This window comes from Sciurus vulgaris (genome assembly GCF_902686455.1).
Source record: "Sciurus vulgaris genome assembly, chromosome: 9".
Classification (NCBI taxonomy): domain Eukaryota; kingdom Metazoa; phylum Chordata; class Mammalia; order Rodentia; family Sciuridae; genus Sciurus; species Sciurus vulgaris.
The window spans coordinates 60,201,072-60,225,439 of NC_136469.1; the positions used below are offsets into that span (position 1 = coordinate 60,201,072).

The window sequence follows — 24,368 nt, forward strand, 5'->3', positions numbered from 1 at the left end:
AATCCAGACCATTCATATCTGTATTCTATATACTCCTAACTCTCTTTCTCAACCTTGACCTTCTAGTCCAATCATTTTTTTATATTTCATTGTCCTATTTGTATTTCTACTCAATTTTACATTTACCATAAACAACATCAAGTCTTTGTAAAAATGAAGTAGAGTATAAATACAAATGTACACATGCCCCTAAATCAGCTGTGCCCCACAGAGCAGCTTACACTTAAAGGCACACATTTTTAAAATAAATTAGGTTGAATTGAACTAACCTGACTTGTTTCTTTTTTCTTTCCACATTTTTATTGGTGCATTTTAGTTGTACATAATGATGGGATTTGTTGTTACATATTTGTACATGCACATAATGTAACAATACAATTTGGTCCATATCATTCCCCAGCACTTCCCCCCCGCCCCCTCCTCTCACTACCTCTGTTTTGTTTTTATATCTTCCAAAATAAGAAGGATAAGATGCTTTCAGCCCTTTTCAGTCGGTTTGATGATCTTTCTTTGTTAGATTCCTGATTTGGGTTTGACCATAATAGTTAACTGTATTTCTTTTTACAACTCAATCTGCAAAAAGGGTGGGGCTCCTGGGACATTGGGATGTTTTGAAGACTGTGAATCATATTGCTGAAGGCAAAACTTTTGGGGCAGTCAATTTATTTACAGGCAGAAGACGCTGTTATTTACAGCAGAGTGAAGTGAGCATCAGTCAGAAAAAGTCCCTGTTTACAGAAACGGAGCCAAGAGAAAGACAGGATGGGCACTGCTGGAAAAGTAAGCAGAATGTTTCTGTACCTCATTATGGTGGTCTAATAATGTGGGGTTGGCTTTTAGAACTTTCAAATCCAGTAAAATAATTAAACATTTGGGGATATTTCTTGAGGAATGAAGTGCTTGTTGAATAGGCATGTACTAGGCGAAATTCTGAGTAAACTGTTACAGTATCAATAAAAGTAGGGTTAAATTAAAAACCACACATGGAAGGCTTTCCAGTAAAACACTGGAAGAAAATAGAGTGGTGGTTTATACTAACATTAATCATACTTTAATTCAGCATAACTGGACATGGTCTCTGTAAAGTGAAATGTTTCCGTGAGGAGATTTCAATAGACTCAGTAACACATACTGCATTCACCTCAGTAGTTCAGCAGTAGATGTGTATCTCTTTGTTGGGAACTGTTTGAAAAGTGTCCTACTGTTGACAATGATAAATGCCAAACCAATGGAATGCCAGGTGGACAAGAAAAGTATCATGCTTTTAAGGTTTCTTAAGAATGTATTTTCTATCAAAACATAAGTATAAAAATTCTTTGTTAATAAGACTACATTGTAGATTAAGTACTCTTATTCCTTTTTTAAAAATTAGAGTTGGTAGTAACTTTAGAAATAACTTTAGCATTTTTTTTTTCATTTGCAACTATATCAGTATAAGTTCCTTGCTTTAAATGGGTATTCGCTGCACAAAGTGTTAGGCACCCTTTGGATTGTGTAGAGGGAAATAGGGAGGGAGGGGGTGGGGGAAGGAAGGATAGTGAACTGAGACATCATTACCCTATGAACATGTATGATTACACGAATGGTATGAATCTACATTGTGTACAACCATAGAAACGAAAAGTTGTACTCCATTTGTGTACAATGAATCAAAATGCAGTCTGTAAAAATTTTTAAAAAGTGTTTGATGTCTTTAGATATTTTATTCTTATTTAAATAACTTTTCATTTAGCCAAACTTATGGTTTTGGAAAAATAAAGATGGCATTTGAAGTCTGGATAATGTGATAAGATAGGAGGCCCTATGATATTAGAATTTGAAATAATTTTTCCCAGAATTGAATAGAACTGGAATAAAAAACATTCTAGTTTGGGTCAGAAATCCAGCAAAACTAGTAACTTGAAGAATTAATTTTTCATTACAGAAGCTATTCACTTTACCCATAGAAATCAATGAATCTTAGGGTTGGAAGGAATCTTAAAAAAATTTGCAACTTCGTTCAACCAATAGCTCAAGAGCATCTCTATAAGGTGGGCATCTAGCCACTGTTAGAACATTTCCAATAAGAGAGAACTCAATGTCCTCCAAGTAGCACTTTCCAATTTTAGTTAATGATACAGTGTATACAGTGTATAATACATATGGCATAATAGCTATATAATTTTGATATGGAGATATTCATGCATGTTTCGTTTGCAGAGGGTTACATATTTTCCAAGTTGCTTTAGGGTTTCAGTGCTGATCATGAAAGAAGTTTCCTTCTACATCGAGGATTGCTTTCTTTCATCTTACATTAAATTATTTTTCTTTCTTAAAAAGTGATAGATAATTGTCTGAGTTTACTAAGACTGGTAAAACCAAGTACCACAGACTGGATGGCTTAAACAGCAGAAATTTGTTTTTTCATACATCTAGAAACTAACATTCTGAGCACTAGTGTCAATGGGCTTGGTTTCTTCTGAGGCCTTTCTCGGCTTGTAGATGGCTCTCTTCTTACTATCTTCACATGATTTTCCTTTCGTGTCATCTCTTCTTATAAAGTCACCATTCTATTGTATTGGGGCTAACATTAATGACCTCATTTTAACTTAATTACATCTTGAAAGACCCTATCTCCAAGTAGGGTAACCACCCAGTCTGTGGTACTTTATCATATTCCCAGGTACTAAGGATTAGGGGTTTGACATATGAATTATGAGGAAACACAATATAGCCTATACCAAGATCATTCTAGAACATTTGAATAAGGGTAAAAAATAAAGCATAATTTACATCCACAGACTACCATTTATTTTGCTTTTACTTTGATTCCCTTTATACATTTTTCTATCCATATTTTATGTGGCTGTACTCACACAGTATATAAATATTTTTATCCTATTTTCCAACTTAACATTAGTATTTGCTCAATTTATTAAAAGTAACATAAACATTTTGGAAACATGTAAGACTGATTTTCAGATTTAGCACAACTAATTTCATCATTCTATTTTTGTTTATAGACTTCTCTTTATAAATAGTGCTATGATGACCTCCAATATGTATTAAGATTTTGGGCCATTTAGCACATCCTTAAGGTAGATTTTTCTCTCTCTTTTTTTTTTTTTTTTTTTTTGCAGTGCTGGGAATCGAACCCAGGGCCTTGTGCTTGCAAGGCGGGCACTCTACCAATTGAGCTATCTCCCCAGCCCCTTAAGGTAGATTTTGAAAATGGAAATTATGTGGAAAAAGTGTCAAAACATTCTTCAGTATCTTGACACACACTGTAAATTACCTTCCAGAGGGGTTGGCATGAATGAGGTCCTCTTTGACCACCCTTGTGGCAAAGTTGTGTATTCTCATTAAGTAAAATGTTATTGATTTGGTGTGCAGAGAAATGTATCTCATTATTTTTATTTTTTAAAATACTTTTATAACTGAGGAAAACAAACATTTCACCATACATTAACTTCTCATATTTTCCTTTTAAAGTCCTTTACCTGCATTTCCTGGAGTGTGTGTATATCAGCAAGGGGAAGGAATGGGAAAACTGGCGGTCTTAATGCTTTCCTTAAAAATTTGATTAAGTATTGTAGACGTCAAGCAAGGTCACTTTTGTCATTTTGCTTTAAGTATTTTTCTGGGCTTACTTTCTTTCAATTTGGAAAGTTTACTTACTGTTTTTCAGCACACAAAATTTTCATTCTGAAGAGTTGCTGTTTCCTTTATGATTTTTCCCCATCATTCTTTTTTTTTTTCTTAACAAAGCTTTTTATTTTAAAATTTTTATTTGTTCTTTTTAGTTATACTTGCCAGTAGAATCTATTTTGATATATTTATATAGTCTTAGAATATATCTTATTCTAATTATGATCCCAGTCTTGTGAATATACATGATGTTGAGATTCACTGTGGTGTGTTCATACATGTGCAAAAGAAATTATGTTAGATTCATTCCACTCTCTTTCCAATTCCTATCCCCTCTCCTTTCTCTTCATTCCCCTTTGTCCACTGAACTCCATCCTGTCCTCCCTGTGTGTGGGTTAGCATCTACATATCAGAGAGAACATTTGACTTATGAGTTTTGGGGATTGGCTTATTTCACTTAGCATGACAGTCTCCAGTTCCATCCGTTTACCAGTGAATGGCATAAAGTCATTCTTTTTTATGGATGAATAATAATTGTGTATTTATACCACAATTTCTTTATCCATTCATCTGTTGATGGCCATCGAGTTTGGTTCCATAACTTAGCAATGATGAATTGTGCTACTATAAACATTGATGTGGCTGTGTCACTGTAGTAGGCTAATTTTAATTCCTCTGGATATGTTCTGAGGAGTGGGATAACTAGTTCAAATGGTGATTCTATTCCTGGTTTTTTGAGAAGTCTCCATACTCCTTTGCAGAGTGGTTTGCACTAATTTGTAGTTTCACAAACAATGTATGAGTGTATCCTTTTCCCCACATTCTTGCCAACATTTGTTACTTGTATTCTTGATAATTGCCATTCTGACTAGAGTGAGATGAAATCTCAGAGTAGTTTTAATGTGCATTTCTGCAATTGCTAGAGATGTTGAAGGTTTTTTTCATATATTTTGACCATTTATATTTCTTCTATGAAGTACCTGTTCAGTTCCTTTGCCCATTTATTGATTGGGTTATTATTATTATTATTATATTATTATTATTATTTTTGGTGTTAAGATTTAGGTCTTAAATATCCTGGAGTTTGCTGCTCTGAGGTACAGGTGGTAAAGATTTTCTCCCATTCTGTAGGCTCTTTATTCATGCTCTTGATTGTTTCCTTTGCCGCGAAGAAGCTTTTTAGTTTAATACCATCACATTTATTGATTCTTGATTTTATTTCTTGTGCTTTACGAGTCTTGATGAGGAACTCTGTTCCTAAGTTGACATGATGAAGAGTTGGGTGAACATTTTCTTCTAGTAGGCTCAGGGTCTCTGGTCTAATGCCTATGTTCTTGATCCACTTTGAGTTGATTTTTGTTCAGGTTGAGAGATAGGGGTTCCATTTCATTCTGGTACATATGGATTTCCAGTTTTCCCAGTACCATTTGTTGAAGAGGTTATCTTTTCTCCAATGTATGTTTATGGTGCCTTTGTCTAGTATGAGATAAATGTATTTGTGTGGATTTGTCTCTGTACCTTCTACTCTATTCCATCGGTCTTCATGCCTATTTTGGTACCAGTACCATGCTTTTTTTGTTGCTATAGCTCTGTAGTACAATTTGAGGTCTGGTATCGTAAGGTTTCCTGCTTCAGTTTTCTCACTAAAGATCCATTTGGCTATTCTGGGTCTCTTCTTTTTCCAAATAAATTTTATGTCTACTTTTTGTATTTCTATGTAGAATGTCACTGGAATTTTGATGGGAATTGAACTGAATCTGTATAGTACTTTTGGTAGCATATTTGACAATATTAATTCTGCCTATCCAAGGACATTAATATTGTTTCATTTTCTAAGGTCTTTCTTAGTATTCTACAGTTTTCATTGTAGAGGTCTTTCTTTCACCTCTTTTGTTAGATTGATTCCTAAGGGTTTTTTGTCATCGTTGTTGTTGTTTGTTTTGTTTTGTTTTGCTTTGTTTTTTGATGAGGCTATTTTGAATGGAATGGATTTCCTAATTTCTCTTTCAACTGATTCGTCATTGGTGTATAGGAATGCAATAGATTTATAGGTGTTAGTTTTGTGTCCTTCTACTGTCCTAAATTCATTTATGAGTTCTAGGAGTTTTGGGGGTAGATTTTTGGGGTCTTCTAAATGTAGGATCATTCCCCATCATTTTTAAACATAAAAATTCTCCATGCTCCTTATTATTAATATTTACTTCTTTACTGATTGATAAAATAGTTTGAGTTTTAAAATAAATCTTAACTAAGAATTCACCTGGAATCTGTTTGGGAATGTTGTGTGAGGCTTCTAAATTCAATGTTGGGCCAAACTATACTGTGACACGCTTAGCAAGGCAGAGGGTGAATATTAAATTGAACCATTGATGGCTTTACGTCACCCATTTGTTCTCAGCTCATAGTTTCTTACAATTACTCTCTTTTCAAAAGCACTTAACTACCTAAGGAACACTCTAGTAGGGGTGTATTATTTGACAAATAAAATGAGTGATAACTTATTTTGCACCAGAACATTAATTAAAATATTTTGTAGGAGTCCTAGACAGATTTGCAAGTGAGAAGATGGAGGTCTCTCTCTCTCTTTCACCCCCCTCATAAAAATCTGATAATCTTTGCAAAACCTTTAATTGGAAACTCTAGCAAAACTAGTTAAATAAGTGAAGGCCAGTCACTGAATGTTTCCCACTTCTCAAGATGAGAAGCTTTAACTTACTCAATGATCAAGACCTTCTAGTGAAAACTCAGCCTGGTGCAAAAAGGGTTACAGAGATGCAAAGACAGATTACATCACCCAGGAATGCAGTCACAGTGGATGTACTAGTGTTCACAGTTCCCTTTATCCCTTCCATGTTAGTTCTCTAACTTTTTCACCATTGCTACATGATTATATGCAGCAGTTAAACTCTGGCTTAAAAAATCATGGATAAATTTGCAGCATTTTGTTTTACTGATTTATTCCTTGTGAATCAGGACTACATTTACAACAGTTTTACTAATTTATTGCATCTAAAATTGTAATAAAAGAAATTAGTTTTTTGGAATATTATGTTAAAAAACAAAACAAAATACAACAGTGAGTGGGTTGGAAAAAGAGCTAGTCCAGCCCTGTACCTCTTGTGCTATGTAACAATGGATAAATAATCATTTTATCTTTATGGACTGCATTTCCCATCCCATAAATAAAGATATCCACAATAATCTATGAGGCTTAAAATTCTAGTGTTTGATGAAAAACATCTGAGAAAATTGGAATATTACATTCGATCTTCTGTTCACATATTTAGTATTCAGGGAGTCTGTGCTTATAACAACATAATTTGGAAACATTATGACATTTTCCAACTTTTTAGGTTATTAAGTGCAAAGCTGCTGTGCTATGGGAACTGAATCAACCTTTCTCCATTGAGGAAATAGAAGTTGCCCCACCAAAGACTAAAGAAGTTCGCATTAAGGTAAAAAGGGCCTCAGACTATATAAACCTGTAAAGTTATCACACATTGAGAAAATTATCATTAGGAGGTTATAGTATTAATAGGGAGTTGTTTGCCAAATTTGGGGTCTTAATTCTCCCACTGGTTCTTGTATGTTGTTAGAGAAATGGTTGCCCTACTGTGAAATTAAAAGTTTATTACCAATTAAAAAACAACTGTGCTAATCTGCTCTATTCAAGTTTTCATTTGTGTTGATATAACATTGATAAAAAATGATCAGTAGTCATGACTAATGATTTTTTAAAAAATCTTCAGGGAGTCAGATTGTATGGAGGTAAGATCTCAGATGAAATAAGGAACTCATTTGTGCCTGGGACATGACAGCTTCCAGGGGTGTTCCCCCATCCTTTTGGACAGAGCCTAACCTGTGGTTTGGACACTTATGCCTGAGAAGGCATTGTTGCCAATCTTTCTGAAGCGCTCCCATTATCTGAACACTGCAGTAACAGTAAGATTTTGTTCCTAGTTTGTCTGTTTATATACCATTCCCTGTACCCTTTATAAGAGTCCTAGAAGGACCTGCCAGTTACGTGGCAATAGCTACATTCTGATTCCCTCACAAGAGCACCAGTTTACTACAGAAAACTCACCAAGATTCAATGTAGGGCCAGAGTCAGTAATCTAAGTTTCTTAAAAGAGGAATTTGTCTGATGGTTGATTTTTGGCTTAGAATCTTCTAAGAGTCAACACTATTAAATTAGACAATGACCTGTAATAAACAATTACAATTTCTTCAAGAGCAAGTTTAATACTTTCCAACTGTAAAATGACCAGTTTCCAGTTTTCTAGTTGGTAATTTTTTTTTTTTTTTTAACACAGATTTTGGCCACAGGAATCTGTCGCACAGATGACCATGTGATAAAAGGAGCAATGGTGTCTAAATTTCCAGTAATTGTGGGACATGAAGCAACTGGGGTTGTGGAAAGCATTGGAGAAGGAGTCACTACAGTGAAACCAGGTATGCAGATGTCAATCCCAAGTTGCATTAAGTAGGCTTCTATTATCCTATCAAAGAAATAGCACACACTAGGAATTAGAGTCTTAAACCACTTTAGGGAGACAAAAGAACACAGGAGAATGGATAGGCTAAATATAATGCTCAAGTTGGCAAAATCTGAGCTTTTAACATGCAAATTTCATGGTGCTCATAATACTTTTAAGAAACTGTCATATGTAGTGTGGACTCAATTCACATTTTTTGTTTCACATTTTCATATTAGTGAACAACACCTTATGTTTTTCCTCTAGGTGACAAAGTCATCCCTCTCTTTCTGCCACAGTGTAGAGAATGCAATGCTTGTCGTAACCCAGAGGGCAATCTTTGCATCAGGAGCGAGTAGGTTTCAGTCATTCTTACTCTAATGTCCTTTAAGTTGTTCCTATGCTAATTTTTTAATTGATGAACTAATATATGTGTTTGATGTATCAAATAGTGTTACTGGTCGTGGAGTACTGGCCGATGGCACTACCAGATTTATGTGCAAGGGTAAACCAGTCTATCACTTCATGAACACCAGTACATTTACTGAGTACACAGTGGTGGATGAATCTTCCATTGCTAAGATTGATGCTGCAGCTCCTCCTGAGAAAGTCTGTCTAATTGGCTGTGGATTTTCCACTGGCTATGGGGCTGCTGTTAAAACTGGCAAGGTAAGAAACAGGGTAGACCGATTTCTTCTACATTTCTTTACTTACTTACCTCCTTTTTTCTGCCCTTGGGATCCTGAAGATATTTGAAAATACACAGACAAGCAAAATATTCTGAAAACATGTTACATCTTTTCAAGGGTATTTCTATACAATGCCCTGTCAGTTGGAAAAAACAGAAAGATTCAGACTGAAAATTTGATTTCCAAATAAATGGAATCAAAATTTCTAGATTTACTTTTTGTTTCCTTGATATCTTCTTTTGGTTCAATTTCTAAAATTTCGATTTGTATCTAAAATTAATATGTATTAGTTTGCTAGAGCTGCTATAACAAAGCACTACAGACTGGGTAGCTTGAACAACACAAATTTATTGTCTCATAGTTCTGGAACCAGGAGTCCTTAATCAGAATGTTGGTGGGGCGGGATCCTGCTGAAGGCTGCAAGGGAGGAATATAATACAGGACTTGCTTTTTGCCTTATGGACGTCTCCCTATGTCTGTTCACATCATCTTCCCTATATGTGTATCTTCATATCCAATTTTCCCTGTTTTATAAGGGTATCAGATATATTGGATTAGGGCTATATAAATCACTTTTATGTTGTTATTACAAAATATTCATAAAGAGTAAAATCCTGCTAACAAACCAAGAAATCCCCACACTGTGGTGGTCTCATTCAACTCCAAAGCCTTAAAATTTTATCAGTACATTAGTTAATTCCAAATTTATATTTCAAACCATTTCAGAGCCCCAGAATTTTTTTATCCAATTCCCTATTTGTTGTCTCCATGTAGAAATCTCATAGATATCTCAAATTAAGTATGTACAAAACTAAATCCTTTTTTTAATTTATTTTTATTATACACAAATGGGATACATACTATTTCTGTGTACATGAAGTAAAGGCATATCTTTGTGTAATCATACTTTTACATAGGATAATAGTGTTTGATTCATTCTGTTATTTTTTCCTCCCCCCACCCCTCCCACCCCTCTTTTCCCTCTACACAGTTCCTCTTTCCTCCGTTCTTACCCCCTTCTCACTCCCCACTGGGTGTCATCATCCACTGATCAGGGAGATCATTCGTCCTTTGAATTTTTGAGATTGGCTTATCTCACTTAGCATGATATCTCCAATTTCATCCATTTGTCTGCAAATGCCATAATTGTATTATTCTTTATGACTGAGTAACATTCCATTATATGTATACCACAGTTTCTTTGTCCATTCATCAATTGAAGGGCATCTAGGTTGGTTCTATAATCTGGCTATTGTGAATTGAGCAACTATGAACATTGATGTGGCTGTATCTCTGTAGTATGCTGATTTTAAGTCCTTTGGGTATAGGCCAAGGAGTGGGATAGCTGGTTCAAATGGTGGTTCCATTTCAAGTTTTCTAAGGAATCTCCACACTGCTTTCCAGAGTGGCTGCACTAATTTGCAGCCCCACCAGCAATGTATGAGTGTACCTTTTCCCCCACATCCTTACCAACACCTGTTGTTGCTTGTATTCTTGATAATTGCCATTCTAATTTGGGTGAGATGGAATCTTAGGGTGGTTTTGATTTGCATTTCTCTTATTACTAGAGATGTTGAACATTTTTTCATATATCTGTTGATTTTTTGTAGATCTTCTGTGAAGTGTCTGTTCATTTCCTTAGCCGATTTGTCGATTGGGTTATTTATATTCTTGGTGTAGAGTTTTTTCAGTTCTTTATAGATTCTGGAGATTAGTGCTCTATCTGAAGTATGAGAGGCAAAGATTTTTTCCCACTCTGTAGGCTCTCTCTTCACATTGCTGATAGTTTCCTTTGCTGAGAGAAAGCTTTTTAGTTTAAATCTATCCCAGTTATTGATTCTTGCTTTTATTTCTTGTGCTATGGGAGTCCTGTTGAGGAAGTCTGATCCTAAGCCAACATTTTAAAGATCTGGACCTACTTTTTCTTCTATAAACTGCAGGGTCTCTGGTCTGATTTCAAGGTCCTTAATCCATTTTGAGTTGAGTTTTGTGCACAGAGAGATATGGGTTTATTTTCATTCTGTTGCATATGGATTTCCAGTTTTCCCAGCACCATTTGTTGAAGAGGCTATCTTTTCTCCATTGCATATTTTTGGCTCCTTTGTCTAGTATGAGAAAATTGTATTTATTTGGGTTTGTGTCCATGTCCTCTATTCTGTTCCATTGATCTACCTGTCTATTTTGGTACCAATACCATGCCGTTTTTGTTACTATTGCTTTGTAGTATTGTTGAAGTTCTGGTATTGCGATACCCCCAGCTTCATTTTTCCTGCGAAGGATTGCTTTAGTTATTCTGGGTTTCTTATTCTTCCAGATGAATTTCATGATTCCTTGGTTTATTTCTGTAAGGTACGACATTGGGATTTTAATTGGAATTGCATTGAATCTGTATAGCACTTTTGGTAGTATGGCCATTTTGACAATATTAATTCTGCCTATCCAAGAACATGGGAGATCTTTCCATCTTCTAAGGTTTTCTTTAATTTCTCTCTTTAGTGTTCTGTAGTTCTCATTGTAGAGGTCTTTCACCTCTTTTGTGAGATTGATTCCCAAGTATTTTATTTTTTGTGAAGCTATTGTGAATGGGGTAGTTTTCCTAATTATTCTTTCCAAAGATTCATCACTTATGTATAAAAATGCATTAGATTTATCAGCATTGATCTTATATCCTGCTACTTTACTGAATTCACTTATGAGTTCTGAAAGTTTTCTGGTGGAATTTCCTGGTTCCTCTAAGTATATAATCATGTCATCAGCAAATAGGGATAGTTTGAGTTCTTTTTCTCCAATTCGTATCCCTTTAATTTCTTTGGTCTGTCTAATTGCTCTGGCTAGAGTTTCAAGGACAATGTTGAATAGAAGTGGTAAAAGGGGGCATCCCTGGCTTGTTCCAGTTTTTAGGGGGAATGCTTTCAGTTTTTCACCATTTAGAATGATATTAGCCATGGGCTTAGCGTAGACAGCCTTTACAATGTCAAGGAATGTTCCCACTATCCCTATTTTTTCTAGTGTTTTGAGCATGAAGGGGTGCTGTATTTTATCAAATGCTTTTTCTGCATCTATTGAAATAATCATGTGATTCTTGACTTTAAGTCTGTTGATATGGTGAATTACATTTATTGATTTCCTGATGTTGAACCAACCTTGCATCCCTGGGATGAAACCCACTTGATCATGGTGCACTATCTTTTTAATATGTTTTTGTATGCGATTTGCTAAGATTTTGTTGAGAATTTTTGCGTCGATGTTCATTAAGGATGTTGATCTGAAATTTTCTTTCCTTGATGTGTCTCTGTCCAGTTTAGGTATCAGGGTAATATTGGCTTCATAGAATGAGTTTGGGAGGGTTCCCTCCTCTTCTATTTCATGGAATACTTCGAGGAGTATTGGAATGAGCTCTTCTTTAAAGGTTTTGTAGAACTCGACTGAGAACCCATCTGGTCCTGGACTTTTCTTTGTTAGTAGGCTTTTGACGACTTCTTCTATTTCATTACTTGAAATTGGTCTATTTAAATTGTGTATGTCCTCCTGGTTCAGTTTAGGTAATTCATATGTCTCTAGAAACCTGTTGATGTCTTCGAAATTTTCTATTTTGTTGGAGTATAGATTTTCAAAATAGCTTCTAATTATGTTTTGTATTTCAATCATGTCTGTTGTGATATTTCCTTGTTCATTCTAAATTTTAGTAATTTGAGTTTTCTCTCTTCTCTTTGTCAGTGTGGCTAAGGGTTTACCGATTTTATTTATTTTTTCAAAGAACCAACTATTTATTTTGTCAATTTTTTCTAATGTTTCTTTTGTTTCAATTTCGTTGATTTCAGCTCTGATTTTAACTGTTTCCTGTCTTCTACTACTTTTGGTGTTGGTCTGTTCTTTTTCTAGGGCTTTGAGCGGCAGTGTTAGGTCATTTATTGATTGTTGATTTTTTCTTCTTTCATTGAATGCGCTCCATGAAATAAATTTTCCTCTAAGTACTGCTTTCATAGTGTCCCAGAGATTTTGATGTGATGTATCTTTGTTCTCATCTATCTCTAAGAATTTTTTAATTTCCTTCCCAAAACTAAATTCTTAATTTTGCTATCCTCTCCCCTCAAATATATTTACTTCCCCTCTAATTTCCTTCATTCTTGACTTTCCCTCTTCATTACCTGGCATCTAGTTCTACTACATGTCCTGTTGACTGTACTATGAGATATATTTTAAATCTGACCATTTTCTTCAGCTCAGTACCACCATTGCAACTTAACTGGATAGATATAACAGGTTCTATACTATTTTCTTCCTTGTTCTTTCTAACCTTCTCTGATAATCTCTCATTTATAAGCCAGAGTAATTGTTATTCAAGATTATTCTGACTGTCTGGAATACTTGATCACTCAGTCCTATGGTCGGCTCCTTAACATCACTCTCAGTTTGAAGATCACCTGCTTACTCAAAGAAATTATTTTGTTTTTCCTCAGTCTACTTCATCTAAGTAGCAACCCCTTCAAATTGTTCAAGAAAGAGTTATTCTTTCATTAATATTGTGTGTCCTGAATCTTAAGCTGTCATTGTATCTTCAATCTTCTCCAATAAACTCTAAGCCCTGGAAGGCATCCACCAAATCTCCTTTTTTTACTGGAAGGTTTAGCCAGGAACCTGGCCAAACTTAATAGCTTAATAAGTATTAGTTGAAGAAAAAGATGTTCAAATGAACAAAAGAAGGGGATATCCAAATTTGTGGAAGAACAGAAAGATGAGGGAGGGGGCTTGTGGCAAATAATATATATGGATGTAGAGGTAGAAAAATTTATTCCAGACATGGGTTCAAGACAGGTCTGAAGTCCAGAATGCATAGCTTTAGCATGAATATACATACCAGTAGCATATGCTTGTTATCATCTGCTTCTAGATTTCCTAGGCAAAATCTTGGAGATGGAACTTTCCTTTCTAAGATCCCCTTCAGATTTCCCACTAAGAATTTTCTGCCAATACAGAGGTAAAGGAAGGGACATTCAATATAGTTTTACATCATTCTTTCTAATTTTTCTTGTTGTACTTGATATATTGATACCATACTAACACTTGGGTGTTATGCTATTTACCAAGAAATCAGCTATTTTTAGATATTTTTTTCTGGTAATTGTATTTTAAGAAAAAACATACACAAACACACATTTTTTTGTTTGTCTATATGAAAATAGCCCAAACTCAATATAAGGGCATAATGGTGGACCCTTAAATCTCCCTTAGTTTCAATGATTCACTAGAAGGTTTCAGTAACTCAGAAAAGTTGTTATACTCTTAGCCATAGTTTACTACAATTAAAGAGTATAGATTAAAATCAGCAAAGGAAAAAGGGTGTGTTTCCAGTGAGACCACGCTTGAAAGTTGCACAGACAGTGCTTAATTCTCCCAGCCGTGGTGTGAAACAACTCTTGTGTTGTCAACAAGGGAAGCTCACCTGTGTGTGGGTCTTTACTGGGAGCCAGTCATATAGATATGTAGCACCCACATGACCAATCTCAACACTCAGATCCCAGCCCACCCCCAAAAGGTCAGTCTAATAGCCCAATGCTCCAGGTACACAAAAATAGGAATTGACTAAAAATCACACTGTTAGCATTAACTATCAGTCTTGGTCCAAGGTTTCAGTTATACACTCTTGTCAGGCAGGATATTTCCAAGACTCAAAATTTCTCTCCCAAAAGCTGGTCAAGGGCCAGTCCTAAAGATGTTTGACTTCAAAGTTTTTAGTTGGGGAACACTAAGAAATCCGACCCATGAAATAAAATGATAGTGAAAAATAGAGCCTATGTTTTAAAGTAATAAAATCATTTAAAATGACCTATAATTACTTCAGACTAAGGCCTTCTTTCACAGTATTGATAATGTAGTTAATTCATTATACATGTTACTATCTAGTTTCCTTTCCTTAGAAAAGAAAGGTTGGGAAAGGAGGAAGATCTGTTTGAGGGGTTATGTCAAGTTAGCAGAAATTGGGGCCATGATTCATTTTAAGACTCAGAGTCAGAGTGAAAAGTGGATCAAAAAACTAGCACTTTAAAAATAGGCAACTAAACACAGGGAGAAGTCTTCAGTAGTTCCATTCTTTAGTTGTTAGGAAGATCACCTGCCAGGCTTCCCATAGTCTAGGGCCTACTAGGGATTCAACATGGCAGGTGGAGAAGGTCCTAGTAAAAGAGCTAGAACATAAGATTCATACCTAATTCTAAAATCTGAAATTTGACCACCAACAAAAATTCCCTCTTAAAGCTAAATAATAGAATTAACTGATAAATTGGGAGAAAAAGCAAGGAGTGTCCAGGTGACTTTCTGGCATAAGATGCAGACCACTAGGAATTCCGCCATGACGCAAGCAGATGAATCAATGCCTGAATGATACTTGAGAGAATGACTATCTAGATTCCATATCTCCAACTCAAGAGCTTAGCCGAGGCATTAGGATGCCATTGCCAAAATTAAAACTCATGGAGAGTGAGCGCACAGACCTGTGCAGTTTTTGATGACTCTCTGATTATGGGTACAGACATTTCAAAGCACATTCTTAAATATACACACACAGACTGCATCTTTAGGTACTTCCTACAAGAGAGGACAGAGCCAGAAAACCTGGAGGTTTGAAAACAGATACAGCTCTCCCATACACTTTTGCATTTAAATAAGGAAAAAAACTATCCCAATAAAGGTCACACATACCCCTTCCTCATGCTCACCTTTTTTTTTTTGGGGGGGGGTAAGTATTAGGGATTTAACCTAGAGGTGCTCTAACTCTAAGCTAGATTGCTAGTCCCAGCCCTGTTTTCCTGTTTTATTTTGAGACAACTTTGATTCTCTGTCCCCAGTTTCCTAAATTGCTGCAATAACAGGATTACCGGTATGTCATACTGCACCAGGCTTTTATGTGCCGGGGTGGGTACTGGAGATTTTACCCAGGGGTGCTCTACTACGAGCTACACCCAGAGCCCTTTTTATTTATTTATTTTTTATTTTGAGGTAGGGTCTCACTAAGTTGCCCAGGCTGGCCTCCAAATGGAGATCTTTCTGCCTCAGCCTCCCAAGTCCCTGGGATTATAGGTAATATGCCACTGTACCCATCTTGAAACCTTCTTTAGTATAGTATAGAACTAGGTTAAAAATATCAAAGTTGATTTAATTACATTTCCTTCTTGGAGCTACATGTGGATCAGACCTAACTGCAACATGGAGGTCGAACTTTATTGAAAAAACAATTTATTCACAAATGGCTCAGAATCACGGTTATTCAGAAAATGTTAATCAGAATGAACTTAAAACAGATTTAGCGTGATTTGAGAAGAGATAATAGAGGGCTTGGTGTTTTTCAATCCTGCTGTGAGAGTGAGGAGGTGGAGGAGGCCGAGAGTGAGCCCAAGTAAGCCTGCCAAAGTTTCCACAGGGAAGGCTGCCTGAGGAAACCACTTAAGAAGGGTTTCCATTTATCTAAGAAGCACTGTTTTTGTTTTGGCAAATAATCCTTTCCTCAGACCTTCTACTGTTTCTAATCCTCTTTGTGGCTTTATCATCGTGATGATTCATCTAGTCCTAGAGAACATCATTACAATCCTCCGAATTTAATACTGGGGATACTTTGCGGCTCTCACATTAACATTTACAGGAGCTTTTCTCTCCACAGGTCACCCCTGGTTCCACTTGTGCTGTGTTTGGTCTGGGAGGAGTTGGTCTGTCGGTCATCATGGGCTGCAGGTCAGCTGGTGCTTCCAGGATCATTGGGATTGACCTTAACAAAGACAAATTTGAGAAGGCCTTGGCTGTAGGAGCCACTGAATGTATCAGCCCCCAGGACTTTACCAAGCCCATCAGTGAGGTGCTGTCAGAAATGACAGGCAACACTGTGGAGTACACTTTTGAAGTTATTGGGCGTCTTGAAACCATGGTAAGAGCCAAGATTTGGGAAGCTACAAAATACCAAGCCATTAGATTTGCACAAGTTAAAACCCATTTTCCATAGCTTTATTAACAACCAAATATAGAAATGTATGTTACTCAGGCAAAGATTGGTAACAACATAGCAGGTTTACCTAAAAAGTCAAAATCTCAAGAGCAGTTCTACCTGACCAGAGTTCAGTATCACAACATGCCAATCCATCCAAATACATTTTTCAAGTGTTATCTTCCTCATGTGTGTGGAGTTCTTGGCAAAGGTGATTCCATCTCTTGCATTTTATTTAGCAATCCAAATATCACAAGGTGACTTCCTGATGAGAGATACCAGAAGCTGCAGGGAAAACGGACTGTTCCAAATACTGCCATCTCTTCCCCCAAATCCCTGATCTGTCAACTTCTCATTCTTTTCACCTGAGCTTTGTTTCCTTTGTCTGAATTCCTTGAGAATACGAGCCTTCAGTATTCTAAAACACGCCTCCTCTGTGGCAGCCAGCAGGGCCAGACCTCATTTAGACCCGTGAAATCCAGAGCTTCTGAAATGAGAAAGCCCTGACCTGGGGTAGGGTAGGGAGACTTGGGAAATGAACAAAGCCACTTTTGACTGTACAGTATGTTTCCTTTAAGGTTTTTGGTGATTTAGGGATAAGTAGCCTTTAACTTATCATTATTGCCATTATCCCTTTCTTAATATCACTTAGGATATATTCCATAGCAACAAATAGTACTCTTGGTGTGGTGTGTTTACCAAGCAATATGCAATACTGGATATATTATTAGGGTCTACTGATTTTCAGATGGTGCTTCGAGAAACATTTGTCTCTGAAATATACCAATATCTGTTGTTACACTCAGCAGGAACTAAAAAATGGTATTAACAAATAATAGAATGGGTAAATGACCAGAAAATGTGGGACTAGACTCAGAGATATTGCCAGAGAGAGACACAGAGAGACAGAGTAAGATACTACTTTGTTCACATTTTAATATTCCCAGACTAAACATAAAAAAACTATACTAATTGACCAATTCAATTTCATTTAGTGCGAATGACTTCTTAAGTCTTATCTGAAGTGGTGATATTAGTATGAAAACATCACAAGGATTTCCCATGTTTTCAATTTATGGTACACTGAAAATGCCTTGTACATGACCACATTAATTACTGCCTTACACTTCAGAATGCAAACATGGGTAGGAGTTTAATTAAGGACTAAAGTTATATTGAGAATTTTAAAAGCATGTAGAAAATGAAAGGCCTGTGGGCCTAATTTAATTTCATGACTTGGAAACTGAGTTAATTACCAGAAATATGATAGTTCATAGGTCATTTCTGAGCCCATGAAATATTATAAGAGATCTAAGAAGCAGACTGTCTCCTTCATTCTCAATGCAGGTCGATGCCCTGGCATCCTGTCATGTGAACTATGGGACCAGTGTGGTGGTAGGTGCTCCTCCATCAGCCAAGATGCTCAGCTTTGATCCGATGCTGCTCTTCACTGGGCGCACGTGGAAGGGGTGTGTCTTTGGAGGTGAGGACAGTAGAGTCTCTGGACAGGGCATGGTGGCTTTCCCTCTGTTGGTTGTCAAGTGAGAGAAGCCTGCTGTGTCATCACATCTCCCTTACAAATCCTCCTTCCAAGGATGAGATAAAGTGATCTAAAATAAAACTGTGACCACAACACACTAAAGATAATCATCCAGTCTTCACCTTGACTTAGCGCTAATAATGGTGGGCACATTTTTAATATTAGCATGCCCAATTCAAGTTCCCCAAAGGCCTGAATAAAAGGCACCAGTAAAGGCTCTCTTGGAATGACTTATGCGATAGGTAGTTCTGTGGTAACTCATTATTCTCCAAAGACACAAAAATGTGCATGAAAACAGAATTTATTAAATTCACAATAATATCGGCAAAAATTCTGAACCCCAAACCAAATTAAACATACAAAAAGGAATTGTCAAATTACAGAGGAACAGTTCAGATTCATACCAGAATGAGAAAGCCGTGAAGAAAGGACCAGAGCTGCTCTCCCTCAGGGGGTAACACAGGGAATCCTGTTATTCCTCTCTTCTCTGGGATTTCATTTTCCAGTATCTTCATTTAGAATTTTATTAGGTGCTTTGGATGCACTTCCAATATTAGAGTCTGCCTTATATAACCTAAGAGAATAATAACTCTTCAAGTACTTGTTGAGAACATAAAAAGGTGGGGGCTGGGGAGATAGCTCAGTCGGTAGAGTGCTTGCCATGTAAGCACAAGGCCCTGGGTTCGATCCCCAGGACCCCCCCCCCAAAAAAAAAAAAAAAAAGTAAAAAGGAGAAAAACAATTATTCTTCAATTAGAAGTACTCAATTTGTTGGAAAATGCAAACAGAAATATTAAGGGAACAATATAGAAGTAAATGTATTGGAAGCCATGAGGCTGAAGTAGTTAGCAAGGAGAAAAGGTCTGAGAACCAAGCCCTGGGGCCCGTGAGAGCCAGAGGTCTATGATGTGGGGGATTCAGAAGAGGTCTCCTTGTTTCCTAGTGAAGTGGGTGAACTATGATGGCACAATGTGGCAACTAGAAACCAAGCAAACAGAGTTTGGAGTTGGAGCCTCCAACTCCACCAAATCCACCTCACAGTCCAACTAAGTCCAGGACTCACAGTTGACCACTGTGTCACAATGGAGGTCAAGTGTGACCTTGACAGAGCTGTTTCATCTGTGCTGGGGGGCAAGAGCCTGATCAAAGTGGGCTCGCAGGGAATGAAAGAACTGGAACCCGAAACAGTTATTACCCATAAACAACAGTGGTTTATAATGGGAGCAAGACAGGAGGCAGCTGGAATAGGCAGGGATTACAAAAGGTTTTGTAACCTTTGATTCTTAAGATGGGAGAAAAACAGCTTATTTGTATGTTGTTGGGAATGTTCCAATGTAGGGGGAAGGGAATGATGCAGGAGAGAGTAGGCATAAATATAAAATAATAAAAGATCATTTATTCAAATTTAAAGAGAAGATTATGTGCTTAATTACAGGTTGGAAAAGCAGAGACGATGTACCCAAACTAGTGAATGATTTCCTGGAGAAGAAATTTGACCTGGACCAGCTGATAAGCCATGTTTTGCCATTTAAAAAAATCAATGAAGGATTTGAACTGCTCTATTCAGGGCAAAGGTATCTATTTTTTATGGTAATCTAGGTTCCTCCCCACAGGCTACATTTAAAATTTAGTATTTATAAATATGTTGTTTCCTCACATTTTATTTTTTATAATTTGAACTAGTTAAATTCATATAGCTCCTTCTTTTTTTATCGTCTTAGTATGTCATTCCTATATTAATTTTTAAAAATTCTCTGGACGTTGTTTTTTTCTAACACCAGATTAATTTCACCATGATTATTAGATTTTATCATAAAGCTTTAGCTTGTTCAAATAATACTACACTATTCCCTTCCTTTTCAGTTTTCAAAGTGATTTTTCAAATGTGCTTTCTTCGGATCCTTGTAGATCAAGTATTATTCTTCCAGTTTTTAGCTGACAGAACTCAAGTCCTGAGAGGCAAACAAATAACTTATCCAGCCTAGGAGCAGTACCAGAATCAAACTCATTGCAAAGCCTGTGTTCTGTTCACCATGTGCCAAACTTCTCTAACAGGGCTTGGCAAGCTCCAGGTACACGTGGGTGTTCTCAAAGTCACTGCTCTTGAAGCTTCTGAGGGTTGGGAAAGAGTAAAGGTGGAATACAAAGAACCCACACAGATTTCAAGTGCGTCTGCCTTATGATTATTTGGATCAGTAACTAAAGAGCTTCTCTGTGAGATTTCATTCATTGTGTCCATAAATATTTATTGAGCATCTGTGATGTGCCATGGACTTGGATTTCATTAGAAAAAACAAATGTACATTAACCTGAGATCCAAATTTCCAACAATTTTTCCCATGTGCTTTTTCAGTGCTGTGTCTTGTGATATTATGAGCACACATTTAAATTATTTTTAAACAAGTAAACCATGGGCCTCTGTCAGAAAAACTGTCAGTACTACCCAATACAACTTATTCAGATAAGCTTAGAGTTTAATGTGGTAATTTTGAGAAATAATTACTAGGTGTTTTCCAAAGAAAGAAATTCTGATTTCAGAAATTTTGCTTCTAATGTCACCCTAATGCAGTGACTCCTAGAATAAGATATATTCTATACTTATATAATTAGATCAAAATGAATTCTGCTGTAATATATAACTAAAAAGAATGAATAAAAAGAACCAGTTACATTTGTAAACCTACACCCTTTTATTTCCATCTATGTCCTGCATACCTCCACTTGAATGTCCCACTTACCTCAACTTCACCCAAAGTAAGTCTTTCACAGCATATCTTATCTCAGCAAACATTATTTGCTTATTTGGCTTTCAGAGACTAAAAGCTATAGCATCATGTCTGATTTCCCTTTTACTTTTCCTACCATGAACAAACCAATGTTAAGTCCTGAGGATGCGGCCCCCTCATTTCTTCTCCAGCATCGCTCCCTCTTTATTGCCGGTGATCATAGCCTTAGCTCAATCTGATCATGGCTCATCTGAACATGTTAACACAGTGGTTTGATAACAGGTCAGTTCTTTTCTGTGTTTTCCTATATTCGTCAGTCCTTCACTGAAGGGCTAAGCTCAGGTTGCCCCCAAATGTCAATGTCTTATCACAGTTTTGAAAGCCTTCATTACTGAGTCCAAGCCTATTTTCATTTATTAATTCATCTAATCTTTTAATAACTAAGAATTTGGCACCCGCTGTATTGTAGTGTTTGCACTAAGTCCTAGAGATAAAGTAGGAAAGTAAGTTTTGCCTTCTTTTACAATCTCTCGAACATCAAGCAGTCTAAGCACCTGGGATTATCCTTCCTATTCTCCCTGCCTCAGCCCTATTTGTGCTCTCTCTTCAGCCTGAAAGGCCAATCTCTTGTCAACTTATTGCAGTGACACTGATACTTCCAGAATAAGCTCAGATACCTTTATCAGAGGTGCACAGAAAGAAAAATAATTGGTGAGGACCTCAGGCCCAATTGGTTTTCCAATAACAGGACTTACTTGAACTTCCTAAAACAGAAAGAATGATTGTGTAATATATTCTTGTTTAAAAAAAAAAAAAAAACACAGGTACAGTTCACTAAAAATTCTCATTCTACATTTCAGCATTCGGACTGTCCTGACATTTTGAGATCCTAAGTGAAAGTTGGTGTTGTAGGATGGTGACCTGGGACTCTTTTATTCCTACAGTTCTCTCCTCTGAGATCATGGATATGTCTCAAAAATACAAGCAGAAGATCTCATATAGAATTTTTATAAAGGTTAACAATCTTCATAAAAATTTAATTTATGAGCATGTGGGAATTAGCAGGGGATTTTCTAAAGCTGTAATTTTATATTTTAAAAAACACATTTGCTAAAATTAAGCTTATTTAAAGTTGTGTTCAAAGGATAGATTTTCGTTGTAAACATTACTGTGATCTTAAGTAAACAGGAGATATATTAGAAAACTTAAGTAAAGGTTTGGGTAAATTGGAAAAGGTATTTAAGTTTATAAAAGAGTTTTAAAAGAAAGTGAAACTTGTATTATTGACTTGCTATATATATGGTTTTTGTAGAGGTTAATTAGACATTAAAGATACATTACTGTTTGTTTTGTATTTTCCTTGTAAAACCTTATAACTATTGCCTGTTAGTGTTTTGCAGAAATACTACTTCTAAAGAACAACCTGAATTAATTTAAGACAGTAAGTCATCACCTACAGGACAGACAGGATATAATGCTGGCCTCCAGTACTAATTGACTCCAATTAAATGAAAATGATAACTGTAAAATTATAGATAGTGAAGTTATAATCTGTTACTTGCACTAGTGAAACTGGTCCAGTGGGTGTTTCATCCCAAAAACCTGGAGTCCAAAATCAAGGACACAAAAGGACCAAGGAAAAAGCAGTCAACAGTTTGGCTCTTGCCCTCTAAGATCAGCCAGGGTCCAGAGAACAATGGGACCTCTCTGAGTTCCCTGCAACTCCAGCGAGTCACCCCATCTGCCAATCAGGGAGATTGACAGGCCCCTAGAGATCAGGAAGCCAACCAGTGCATTCTGCAAAGAAAATGATCATTGGAGAGAGAAATGTCTCCAATACTTCTAGGATAAGCCACATATGGCCAGCAAGACCCTGACCCATCCTGGCAGATGGCACCACTGGTAGAGGAAAACTAAAGGAGTCAAGACACTTCACACACATCCCAAGCATGATCTCTGAGAAATCTCAGCTGACTCTTAAGAGTAAATAGGAACAAGGTCAGTTTTGACCAGCTTGGTCTTAAACACCTCGCAGGAGAGTATAGCCAAAACACAATCCTAGGAAAAATAAGGCTTTTTGTTTTTTTTTAAATATAACTTAAGATATACACTGTGTGACCATATCAAAAGTAGGTAAAGCTGGAGTCTGTAAAGGGAGCATTATTGTGTAGCAGTGCCTAATAATAATGATCACAAATGATTCTAGAGGCACAGGTTTGTCCTGAATCAATTTGAGCCTGATCTTAGACCTTCAAAATATTTCTAACCTCCTAACTAAATTAACTTGATCTGTTTTTCACTGATATGATTATGAGTTACTGTCTTCATAGTTTTCAGAGACTAACCAAAATAATAATTGTGTTAATTGTTTTTTTTTTTTTTTAAATTAATGCTTTTCTGTGTTGTTTATTGTTGTCTCAGCTTGATCCCTTGTCCTGTTACTCATCAACTGCCACTAGGAACCTCTGAACTGCCCTGATGCAGAATACCATTAACTGTCCATGCCCCACCTGACAGAGAGCAAGGACTTTGGGTCACTTCCCACAATATTGCCCTCTCTCAGCAGGAAGCAGCTTGGAGATGTAGTCACCCATTTTCCATAGAAATGGAATGTAGAAATTGACATTGGGGAAATCTAATAGTGGTCCTCTTTATGCTTTGAATATAGCCCTTGCTGCTCTGCCACAGTGTCTTATTTTTCAAAGGACTTGTTTCTTTCTCTTCCTCTATCCCTCCTCCTCCAATAAAACTTCTTTTTCCTTTTTCTCACTCTCGCACAAAAACATACATTCGAATTTGTATGATGAAATAAAGATGTTTTTCAAAGAGTTTTAATCAACTGCTATGACTTAAAGCAGATACAGCATACAATGATATGGTAAGTGTATTTCCTATAGTAATATTCATTGAATGCATTGTAATTGTTCTTCTTGGGATTTGAATATAAAATTTTTAAAAACACTTGTTATAAATTAACATGAATTGTGTTGTAAAATCAGTTCATTATATTGTACGCATTATTTTATTAGATTAAGAAATTGTGAAAATTTAGGGGAAGGTACATTTATTAATGCTTAACTTTTAGAATTATCAGTTTATAACTTGGTGAAACTGGAAAAGTACAACCTAAGGGTATATGAGGCTATCTGCCACATGTATTAATTTCTTATAAAGTATACCTTTTTGGAGTATCACTTAAACATAAAAGCACAGGCTGGAGTAACATTGCAATATTTATCATAGTATTCAATTTAATAAAGTGGAATTACAAGTCTTTAAGTCTCTATTTACTTAGTAATGACTTCATTTAACAAAAAGTGTTTTCTGTTTATTACAACT

General features: G+C 36.3%; 1 protein-coding gene across 1 annotated transcript; it reads left to right on the top strand.

Annotated features, from left to right (window-relative positions):
• The first annotated feature begins 619 nt into the window (after positions 1–619).
• Positions 620–23,403, top strand: ADH7 (alcohol dehydrogenase 7 (class IV), mu or sigma polypeptide). The gene is made up of 9 exons (XM_079153839.1): positions 620–780; positions 6,981–7,082; positions 7,941–8,079; positions 8,370–8,457; positions 8,555–8,771; positions 16,446–16,706; positions 18,111–18,246; positions 19,739–19,877; positions 21,890–23,403. Exons 1-9 carry the CDS (start codon positions 763–765, stop codon positions 21,912–21,914), a joined length of 1,125 nt encoding a protein of 374 aa, XP_079009965.1. The 5' UTR covers positions 620–762; the 3' UTR covers positions 21,915–23,403.
• Positions 23,404–24,368: the final 965 nt, after the last annotated feature.

Bases quoted from the DNA above. Each gene is read 5' to 3' on its own strand.
- ADH7 (XM_079153839.1), top strand. The intron at 8,458-8,554 runs GTAGGTTTCAGT...TGTATCAAATAG, and splicing joins AATCTTTGCATCAGGAGCGA to TGTTACTGGTCGTGGAGTAC. The intron at 16,707-18,110 runs GTAAGAGCCAAG...TTCTCAATGCAG, and splicing joins TTGGGCGTCTTGAAACCATG to GTCGATGCCCTGGCATCCTG.